Source organism: Ambystoma mexicanum, chromosome 12 (genome assembly GCF_040938575.1).
Source record: "Ambystoma mexicanum isolate Mex_15411 chromosome 12, UKY_AmexF1_1, whole genome shotgun sequence".
Classification (NCBI taxonomy): Eukaryota; Metazoa; Chordata; class Amphibia; order Caudata; family Ambystomatidae; genus Ambystoma; species Ambystoma mexicanum.
Genome location: NC_090936.1, coordinates 449,117,811 through 449,129,455, shown reverse-complemented (window position 1 = coordinate 449,129,455; position 11,645 = coordinate 449,117,811). Strand labels below are relative to the sequence as shown.

Sequence of the window (11,645 nt, the reverse complement as noted above, 5' to 3'; positions counted from 1 at the left end):
CCCCTTCTCGTCCCTGACATCACATACAGATGGGGAGGATGCCGCTGATGCATCAAAGGCACCATCTACATGCAAGAGGCCAAGGGCACAGGAGCCGGAGGATACCCCAACAACATCCAGGGGCAAGGGGCAAGCGGTGCCGCTAATAGCGGTGTGCCGGGTCGTGATCCACATGGGGATTTAACTTTACTGGTAATACATTACCGGTAACGTTAAATGCCTACCGCCATCCGTGTAATGAGGCCCTTGGACATGATTTATGGTATTCCTTTGACTGGTAATGTGTTTTATGGGCTATGGGGTCCTTTACTCCATAGGGTCTCATGTGTTTTTCCTATGTGTGTTACATAGCACCCTCCGTGCCGTAACACAGGGGTGTCATAGTGACACCCCACCATAGACTCCATACCCTGGGACCGACTACTGTCTCCCAGGGCATGTAAAGTCACCATTGGCTTTACTAGTTCCAAATTATTAACAGAAACCAGTACAAACCATCATATTGTGGACATACTGGTCGGGGCAATTTGATTGCCCCGGGGTCTGTTAGTCGAGGGGGCACGTCTCCGTCCTCCCTGATCGAGTTTTGGCTGGTGGCAGTGGAAACTACTTTTTATATTCGACCGCGAATATTTTCCTATGGGATTTTCCCATTGTTCGAGGCTACCAACTTTAATTATTTAATTCTCATAGCCTCGAACATACCGCCGGTTTATTTAATTAATATTAATTCTCTGGTTGGTATTTTTTGCCAAGACTCGATTCTAAAATGGCGTTTGTGTTCTCTTCTGTGACTCCAACCCAAGTCGAGCCCTTTGTTCCACTTTTTGGCTGGCTTCTCCACAGAAGCACCCAAAAGTGGTGCCACTCTGTCTGGGTACCACAGGGGGTGTGGGAGGGGGTTTAGGCACCCTGGACCGAGTTACCTTGGTAACTCAGGTCGCACTCTTGTGTGATTGGCCCAAGTGGTGAGCCGGCCGGCTCACCACTTAGCATGTTTGAGTGACAGCTAGGCTGAGTGAATGGGGGTTTTCTGCATAAAAGCAGGGCTATGGGGACTGGAACTTTAGAAGTCACCACAGGACCTGAGAATCCGACGAGGGAGAAGCTGAGCTGACCTACCACGACGACACCACCGGTGGAGCCCTGCAGAACCGACTCACTACTTCCCGACGACAGAGAAGATCTCCCGGCTGGAGAGGCTTCTTCCCCTGACTGGTGGGCACAACCAGTTTTCCCTTCTTTCTTCACACCCCAGCCCGGTTTGTGGTCGAACTGCCCGTGCCAAGCACCCCGGCAGCCGGATAGCCCCTCACCACTGAACCGCGAATCACTGGACCACTCCTTGTACCTGAGAAACTCTGCGGCTGGTTTCTTCCCTGGCAGTGCAACGGACTCCTGTCTTCCTCCACGACGAGATCCTCTCTTCCCCCGGATGAAGCACCGACTTGCACCCGCTGCCAGGAACAAATGCCCCCGCTGGAGCATTCTCACCACTTTAAGGTACCGTGTCCGCCAGGCCTCCCTTTCTAAAGATTGCTACAAGGTAATAATAACCCCTTAACCTTCTGAACTGGGCTGGCCGCCTTGACCCTCTAACTGGTCCCTTTCTGTGGTCCAACTCCTTTTTGAACCTTTACAAGACTTTTGTGCACTGCAACCGTGTGACCTTGGACACATTTCGTTTGGATCCTCTGAAAGTGGATCCGGCCTCCTGAACCCTAACTTCTTGTGGTGTTCTTGAAAAAGTGTTGGGATCTGTTTCAAATTGTTCTCTGCTTCTCTCCCTTTTTTTTAAACGAACTATTAGAGTGCCATCTACGTTAAGCGCTCACCGCTGTCTGAAAATAAGTGGGGCTTTACTTAAGACTTGTCTAATATTCTTTTAAGGGAGTGTATATCTTTTAGTGACCGTGTTTTTGAATTGCTTATTATTAGTGCCTGTGTGTTTTTCTAGATGTGGTTTTAAATAAATAATTATATCTCTTTTACACCAAGCCCTGGTCAGTGTTTACTTGTTCTATTGTGTACTCTTGACCTATTGTGAATACTCTGTATACTGCCTAACTCTTCTTGAGGGAAGTCTGACTGCTCAGCCACAGCTACCAAGTGAATCTGTGTGGTACAGACTGCTACCAAGTGGGTTTACCATAGCTCCCAACTCACACGCTTCTGGCGGGTGTCACCCGCCTTGTAAAAGGCTGACTCACCCGCCAAGCCTCCAGCACTCCCATTCATTTCAATGGGCGTCTCACCTGCCAAAAACAAAATCGGGTGATTTCACCCGCCTTTGCAACACAAATGGTTGAGAGCTATGGTTTACTGCCAAACACCTGTAGTCCTAAATCTTTTGCAGTGGTCCCAGAGGGAACTGCACAGGTTTCTGCCTAACACTAATGTTAGCTTATTCGTATTGCTGACTCGAGGTAATGCTACAAGAAAACCAGTTCGTCTACACTATTCAACCAACGGTGGGCTCTCTCATCATGAGAAGTACACCATAGTCAAGAAACTCGCGCGCTTTCAATAAAAAAATTGTCTGAAAATGATTCTTTGCGGAATAAGCAGGCGATACTTGAGAGTTACTGGGAGGGATTTCGAAAGGAAGACAGCATTTCCAGTAATTCACGGTAGAAGATTTGAAAGGCTGTCCAAATACTGTGTCCGCATTTCCATTTGATGGAAGACGGACTATTATGACATGCTGACTTCTTCATTCTCTCTGCCAGAGATATGTTGGCAGTGTGCTTGTTGGATACCAAGGCTTCGCCTGCTTATTACTCCAATGTAGCTGGTTGAAGTTTTAAGTGCGTTTAGGAATACATCTTGGTCCGCATTACATCGCTATGCCGTAACATGCTGGAGCGATGTCTTTCTTTTATCTCTACACTTATACAGCTCACTGATGATGCATAGGTCACGTGACGTTTAACGTAGGAGGAATGTCTTGCAGTCAGCTGACTGGCGGGGTTCAGTGACAGCTCGTGAAGGCAAACGATTCGCATCTTCCTGTGACCCCCATCGTCCTTCGTAGCGCTCCGAGTTCTTCGTCGACAAGTGATCATCCAACATTAACAGCTCCCACGCCACGTCCTCTACACCAGCCGTGTGACCCGCTCGAACAGTGACAACCTCGGACCTGCAAGCTTCAGTCAGACACCTTACCTCCAGCCCACCAGGGAAGCCACAATGGCCCTCAGCGATGCCGACGTGCAGAAGCAGGTATGGTACTGTTCGGCCTCTGCGCGGGCTAGCGTTTGCCAACCCCGTCTATGGATAGTACATTAACAGCAGCCCAACCACACTGCAGTCGCGTGTCCCCATCGCGAGCTATTAAGATTATACACGTCCGCTCAAAATAATATGTGGGTGTCACCGCCCCCTGAACAAAGCGCATCACGTCCCAAAATTGTTCACATCTACTGACTTTAATCGGACGAGCCTCTTCAAAAACAAACGATTCTAAAAAATATGCAATCGTTACCTTGTTGTCGTTTCTATAACAGTTATTCGTTGACCAATGGGAAGACCACCCTCAACCCATTTGGCATAATTGTTAGTTTCTGGAAAAGTGCGCGTGATAGAAATAATGTCTCCTTCTTTTTCCTACTACGGGGTCAGGTGACGGGAAGCACAGTGTTTCCAGATGTCCAAAAAAGGGGAACCACGCATGACTGGCTAATGTTGCATGCAAAGAACTCTCAAGTTTCCCCTTGCCTTGTGTGAGAAGGTCACCCAGTCCAGTTTTTTTCTCATCTTGAGTTGTGGAACTTGTAGTTTTTTACTTTACCATTTTAAGTTTAGGAACACTACAAGTCCAAGAATAGACAGGATTATACGGTCTTTTTTTCACCTCCCAGGTGGAAACTTGGAAGGTTTGCATCACATTATTATTCCAGGCACGTTGCAGCAATGAGCAATTCAAGCATGATTAAAATGCCAGAACGGTTGTAAGTCACAGCCAAATAATATTGTTAAAAAGTGTCGCAACGACCATTGGGCAAATGGGGCTTTAGCCGCCTCTGAAATTGTGGGTTATGTTGACTTAACCTGTCTCCCCCACATGGCTGTCAGCAGATCCAACAGGACACTGATGATAGACTGCTCCAAGGGCTCCGCTGTTAACAAAGCACCGGCAATCACGAATGTAAAGCATTTAATTGTTAGCAACTTAATTCGTATTTATACGTTTGAAATGGTTATGGCATGTTACCCCTTGCGTGTCAGGAGAGTGATGGGGAAAGTTGGGACTGGGCATGAGACTACTCTATTCTCACAGCAGTCCTTAATGTTTTGGTTTCAGACGTGAAGGGGAGAGATGGCAGCTTTTAATATTGAAGCTTCCCCAGAAAAGTCTATTTACAATGCTTAAATACGTTAGATGCCGTAACACAAGTATGTTTGCCCCTCCACCCATAGTCTCTGAAGTTAGCTCTTCTAATCATTTGAAGGGTTACCCGCTAACCCCCCTCCCCCGGAAATATTAGTCTAGTTGCACCCCTGGTGTTACATGTAGGAACCATCGCACACCACCCAGGGGATGACGCAGTGCACGAGGTTATCTTGTGAAGGGCATGCCTGTAACATATCGAAATGACAAAGTGAATTAACAAAAGAAGAAACTATCTGAAATGCTTCCAGCTTTTTTATTGCTGTAATGCAAATACTCTGATTCGGTTCCTTCGTATTATTTGAGCAACCTGTTTCCCCAAAGGTTACCATTTAAAAACATTGCAAAAATAAAGCTCACTGAAGCTATATCTAATTGCTTGTGGGTCATCTGATAACCCAGCAAGTTTTGGAAGTATAACGTGTCTTTTTGAAAATATCTTTTGTCCATTCAGGTCACCTAAAGAAGTAGTTGAGAGTATTACTTATAACAATTACTAAATTCACAGTAAATGGTGTTACATGTAATGTGCACATGTCCATATCCTAGATTTTAGTGGGTGCTTGAATGCGTGTTGTAAACCATGGGCAACAAGTTTGACTTTCTGAAGGACCAGAGAGCAAATGACCTACAACAAATGAAATATGAGCACCTCCTGTAGTTTTGTATTCAGAGAAATTGCCGAACTATTTACAAAGGGCGTCTGGTGAGCAACCTTAACACCAAAGTTAAAGATTGCAGAATATGAAAACTGGAGATTCGACCTGGGGCCCTGGAACTTTTAACTACTGGAGTACTCGTCCTAACTCGGTGGTTGAAAAATCTACTCTTTAAATCCTAACTAGTTAATACATCAAATCCATTAGTAGTTCATCAGAAGCAATAATCCAATGGGGGTTTCTCTTTCCTGTAGCTGAGTTGAATTTGTGTCTTTATTATATTTTTTGCCATTCAGTCAGTCTTTCGGTAGTTGCTCTATTCTACGTCTAACGCAACGTTCTTTGTGTGATTTCCCCGACCGTTTTTCTGCTTCTTGTTATGGAAATGTACTAGGCCTCCTTTGTGAAGTGTTTTTTAAGTTCCGCACGGGTGTCTCTCCATCTGTTGGAGGACACACAGGTTGTATTGACAGTAAACAGTCGCGTTACAGCGGATCTGCTGCACTCTGGTTTAGGATGGCGGGCAGTGCTGAGAACCAGGGCCATCTAGCTGAGGCTGCTAATACGAGTTCCAGCATCTGCAGGAAGCCTGCCGCTTCAGGTGGAAGCAAGAAGTTTTTTGTTGCAGGCTAAACATGATCGCTGGGGAGCGCCATCTTGTTAGCTTGGCAACACTTAATCTTAGTATGACTTTCATTGTTTGGTTGTAAAATTCACTTTCATCAAACACAGCCAAACTAGTTGTAAACAATAACGTACATTTCCAATACTTGGTTCAAACATCTATTTAGCGCACATCTTCATTTTGATTTGGCCAGTACACTGCTTCTCAATCTATGCATACATTGGTTTCCTTTAGCCTTCACTTCATGCATAAAATAAGTCTTCTTTCCATCTTCTCCACTTTTTCAGTTAAAATATTTTCGAACTTTAAGCCCTACTTTCAGAAATCTTATCTGTTACGTATGAACATGTTGAAGTATGCCTTTGGATGACATGCGGTTCGATCAGTTGCTACTTTGTTAAAATTGTATACCTGGCTAAACCCCACACTTTGCACTTTTCTTTATTGCCCTCTATCGTGTGGTCGACCACAATACTCCTTGCAGTGCAATGTTTTATTGCCTAGAAACTCTTGTTCTTTACTTTCGGAACTTTGATCCGTGTTCAAGATTATCTGTATCGCATGTTAACTGCTTAAAAAAAACGGCCTACATTTTTTCTTTCTGCCTAACCATGTCCGATCAATGGCATTTTTCTGGTAGCACCCTACCTCTGGAACATCTTACCAATGCAGATAAAACTGTGCATCATCAATTCTGGAAGGACTAGACGACGTTACTCTTCAAAGAACATCTTGTTGATTGATCACTGCACTCATTTCGACTCCCCCACCCTGCTAACCTCTCACCCTGCCTGTGACCCCATGAGTGCGCCCAGTATGTACAGTGCTTCTTTACTTCCCTGCTGGGATAGAGATTTATAATTCACATGCTAATGGACTGATGTAATCGGGGGTTGAAGAGTAAAAAACAAAAGTGTAAATATGTTCCCTCTGCCCCATCCCCTTATCAAGACCTCCCACCCAATTCAAACCCCTTACCTGGGTCCTTCCTTTCCTCCACTCCAGGACGCTATGTTTTACAACAGTGCTATCAATGATGAAGAAATCAAGAACTTGCATTTAAATGATTACCGTTACCCACACAGCATGCAGTCTGCCTTTCCCATTCACCCACCCATTCGTTCCTCTTGCATGACTTGCCCATGACCATACAGAGACGCTCCCCCTTCCCCCCCATCACCTGTAAAGTCTCTTGCTCTAAAGCATTGCAAAAGTAAATAATTGCAGAGCAGGGATTTTCAGTGCTTTGGCAATAGCACTCTATTCACAGTGCAGGAAATGAGCCAGAACAAGATGGAGCGGTGCTCAGAGGCTGACCAGTCCCCGAAGGGAGCACTAGAGGGACAGTCTACATAGCGGACTGCCCCTCTGGCCACCCAACCCCGGGGGGTGGCCAACACCTCGCCTCACCCTCTGAGGCGGAAGGGGCGTCCCCAGGCCCGACACATCCACTCTGGTGCTCTGGGGAATGCCCATAAGGCGAGGGCTGCAGTGGCTCTTTCACTTTTCCACAGCCCTTCTTGAGCAGTTCCGGTATGGCCGCACTTGAGCCAAAGCCATTCGAAGGGTACTGACTCCCCTGTAGGGACATTTGAGACTCCGTCACCTGAAGTCAGTGGTGCCGATATATACTGACTGGCAGTTCATAACCAGGAGCGCATGTCCGCTCTTTGCCAATGGCAAACAGAATGACACAGGTCGCCCTGGGAATTTACATTTTGTTTCACTGACTGTCTGGGACCGGCCCAATTTGTTTTGCTCCAATAAACTGTGATCCTTGTGTTTCCAAAACTTAACAACTCTTTCTTGCTGATTCATGGAATTATTTGCACCGAAAAACAGGGATTTGTGCGCCATTCTGCCCACAAATACCTGTTTAACAAATGGGGATTTGCAGGCAGAATGACGCTCAAATCCCCGTTTTTCAGCGCAAATAATTCCATGAATCAGGCAAGTCCTGGGGTTATTATATATGTAATGGAACCTGGTTTCCAGGCTTTGATCATCTTGTGAGGGTGTGGGGGGGGTGCACAGTGGGGGATCGCTCCATTATGGCAAAATACATCTTCCCGGAGCCCTGCCCTGTCCCCCAGGCCTAGGGGGTAATGCTGGACACTCCCAGATCTCGCGCTTCAACGCTGGGTCTGCTTTCAGAAGACTTGGCACAGTGCACTGCCTAGTCTGTTTATTGAAGCGCGGGTGTCTCACGTGTGTGTGCGATAGGTATGTTGAGTGCTGCCATATCCCCAAGGCCATGGGATAGCCAGAACACTACCCGCCAGATCTGTTTTGAAACAGTGTTACTGCACCCACAAGTAACCCAGAAGACCCAGACGGGAGACTGAATACAGACACATACAGTTTTGTACCTGTCCAACACTGGTATATATGTCCTGCAATTTACAGACATCTTTGTTAGGGTGAGTATTGTGATTAAGCAAGAATGAGAAGTGCAAGGGGCAGAGTGAGTGCCAGGAAGAGGCACTGAGAAACAGGGCAGCAATGCTCGGAATAAGTGCAGCACAGGGCAGTGCGGCTCTGGGTAAGTGCATAGGAAGGCAAGGGACTGTAGAGGCTACAGTTACAGCCCCTAAGTGCGTGGAGGGGCCGGAGGCAGTGCAGGGGTGACTGATCAAGAGGGAGCCTGGTACCCAGTGAGACATTGAGGGTAGCCAAGCAACCAGTCCGTGTGGCAGACAGGTAGGTCAGCGGGGGGGGGGACAGAGGGAGAAAGCGGAGGAGAAGAGGAACGTTTTGAGCTGCTTCGTGACCTTCAGGTGGTCCGGCTCAAGTTTGAGAGGGCACGGAGGCCATTCCAGTGAGAGGCACCTGCAGAGGAGGAAGATGTACCCCCTGCCCCCCCCCCCACTCTCTGCCTGGAGAAGCATCTGACCCTTAGACAGTTGGAGGTAGCTGAGCGAAAGGCTGGAGAAGGAAGGTATTTAGGAAGACATGGGACATGGCTTGCTTCTTTTTCAGTATTTTTTCACGTTAATGTTCTCACTCCTAGATGAGAACTTGTTGGCTCACAACAAATTGTCTAAAGGCACTTCACTGATACGATTGTCCTCGAAATGTAGGTCGCATCGTGGATTTCTTTGATTGCTCTGTGGATTGATACCCTGAAGGGGGTACTTCTGACGCAAATTTCGCTTCTGCTGTGTGCACAAGTATGTGATGTAAGCATTGCATCCTTGTTGATGCGACTGCTTTTGCGCTACATTCACATGTCGCCTTTTCCTTTGCGCGCCTTTAAGGACTTGCATTGCGTTGTAACACTTGTTTGATAGTCATAGCAAAGCTTTCATGCATCGTGTTTGTAATTAATTACACCATTTACTCATAAATACAGATAATGTGTATATTTTGTAGGTTGAAAGTACTATTATGTTTTTTTTTTTAAAGATATTGCTCCCACGTCACCATGTGTATGTTGGTGATCCCTGGCGAAGTCACTGCTACTTGTCGTTTCCTAGCTGCTGCGAGGTTCTAGCGAGGCAGTCGTGCCATTTGCTAGGCATGGCCAGCCTGCCTGCGTTAGTAAGGTGACATTAACTTATAGAATGGTTGCCCTTCCTATCAGTCGGGCAAAAATGTGTCTTACTGTAGAGTACATATATGCAGAAAAACATCACATGCTCCTTTAAAACCAGCAGTACCGTACGGTAATCCTCATTACTCCTGGTCTTACTCGTCATTTTCCCAGTACTTACCTGTGAGGTACATTACTTTTCCTCAGCAAAGCCCTTTTCACTTTTTATTCTTGCCTGGCCCCACCTCTTCCCTTCAGGGCATGATTTCCCTCCTCCTCTGACCATCTATAGTTATCAACTGCTTTAGAAGTCCCATCCGCCATATCCGTTGGGAGGAAGAGGGGGTCGGAAGTACTGGGCTGAGGAAGAGTAGGACTAGTAGTAATGAAGCTTGCTGGTAAGTAATCTGAGCTCTTAAACAGCGACTGATGGTGGGTACCGTTACTTTCCTCCTCTGGGAGGTTCCGCCAAAGGTGATGGATAGACTGGTTGTGGAATGGAAGGCCCAGCTCATTTCCAGGTACGTAAGGACAGCCGTTCTGATGTACAATTTAGCCCAGAGGAGTTCTTCAATGGGTGAAGATTTGGGGGTTGGGAGAAAGACGGAAGGCAGAACAATTTCTTGCAATTTGTGAAATGTTAAAACCATCTTTGGTTAAAAAAAAAGTACGGGTAGCAACTGAGGAACATTGCTTCCAGTCAAAATCACCAAGTACAGTGACTCACAGGCCAGAGCACTGATTTCCCAGTCTCCTAGCAGAAGTGACGGCCAATAAAAAGACTGCCTTGAGTGTCGGATATTTCAGAAGGACCCACCTCCCCAGGGAGGAGGGAGAATTGCATTGAAAAAGGAGGACATTACAAAGATTTAAGAACCAAGGGGCGATCCCAGGGTGGGAGACTCAACATAGTGACATGCATGGAAAGGGGAGAAACTCCTCAGTAGCTGAGCTGGCCTATTAAATCTTGCAGGTCAGAAGCATCACTCCCCTGGATTCTGAAAGAGCTGTTAGTGGCCCACTCCTCCCTGAGTCTAGAGACTGATAGACCCATTTTGAACCCTTCCTGGAGGAATTGGGGAGTGTACTTGCTCCTAGGGCCTGTGAAGATTGAGAAGCCCTGCGCCAAGCTCCTATCATAGGCCTTCAGAGTGGAGGGTCTTTTTTTCTTTTTGATGGAGCAAGCTACTACTTCGGAAAGACCCCTTACCTAAGCTTATTCCTCTCAATTTTCAGGTCCCAGGCCAATTTCTTCAGATTGGCCAACCCCCGGGGGAAAACAAGGGTTCTGGAATAATGGGGATGGGAAGCATTGGTGGTTAGCCAAGTCCAGGAGGAAGAGGAATTAACTCTTGGTGGGTCAAAAGGGAACCAATAGAATTACTTCCACCCTTGAGTCCCTGATTTTGAGCTGGAGCTTCGGAATCAGTGGGAGCAGAGGGAAGGCATAGAGGAGCCCCGAAGGCCAGATAATGGATGTTGCACTACACTCCAAGCCTCTGGGGAGGTGTTACTGGGAACTCTGGCATTTTAAGGAGGGGAAGGCTAACCGGTCTAAGGTTGACGACCCAAGGACACTGCAGATCATCTGAAAGACGTCCTCCTTCAACTCCCAGTTGGGCGAAGGAAAAACTCTGCAGGGCATGAGTGCCACTAAACTATCTTGTCCCTTGATGTGAACTGCTGACAGGCCCAGCAGGTTCGCTTCAGCCCAGGTCCCTGAACTCTGGGCCAGACTGCCTTAGGATTTCGAGCAAAAAGCCCCCTGAGGCCTTGATGGTGGTATCCGTCTGGAGGAGAACCGATTTTTCCCCGATTGCTGGAGGGCTCTGAAGGCTGCAGCCAGCTCCCTCCAGTTGTACGTGTGGGCTACCTCCTTTCCCAAGCAGTTCCTAGTATACTCGGCCCAGTACTACTGGCCCCCAGTCTGTCTTGCTGGCATTGGTGGTAACAATGGTCGATGGAAGCTGCTGCAAGGGAAAACCTCTACGGAGACTGGGCATTTGAAGCCCCCATTGTTGCCTTTGCTGGAGTGATGATCCCACAGGGATCTGGGCATCAAAGTCTAAAGAGTCTTCCTTCCAGAACCTGTGGCGGTGGATCAGCAGGTTCCACAATTACAACCAGGCCCAAGGGATAAGAAAGACTCAGGAGGCCATGTTGCCCTGCTCCTGAAGGAAGTCCTAACAGTGGCCTGAGGCTGGGACAACAATTATTTCAATGCAGTTTGTAACTTAAGTGCCCTGTCGACCGGCAATAGCACTTGCCATGGGGCTGTCCAAAACGTTGCCATATAAATTGAAGGTCCTCCGATGGTTGTAACTGTGACTTGGTCAAGTTGAGGATAAACCCCATGCTTTCTAGCATGGTGTCTTCACATACTGAACCACAAGGTCCTGAGATAGTGGTCTGAGGATCTATTGATCAGATGAATGGACC

At 47.2% G+C, this 11,645-nt stretch overlaps 1 protein-coding gene across 1 annotated transcript in view; it reads left to right on the top strand.

Annotated features, from left to right (window-relative positions):
• The first annotated feature begins 2,930 nt into the window (after window positions 1-2,930).
• The window catches only part of ATP6V1E1 (ATPase H+ transporting V1 subunit E1), a 451,663-nt gene continuing 442,948 nt past the window's right edge, over window positions 2,931-11,645 (top strand). The window contains exon 1 of the mRNA XM_069628660.1: window positions 2,931-3,222. Coding sequence (XP_069484761.1) covers window positions 3,190-3,222 — 33 coding nt within the window. The 5' untranslated portion in view covers window positions 2,931-3,189. The remainder of the gene's footprint in view (window positions 3,223-11,645) is intronic.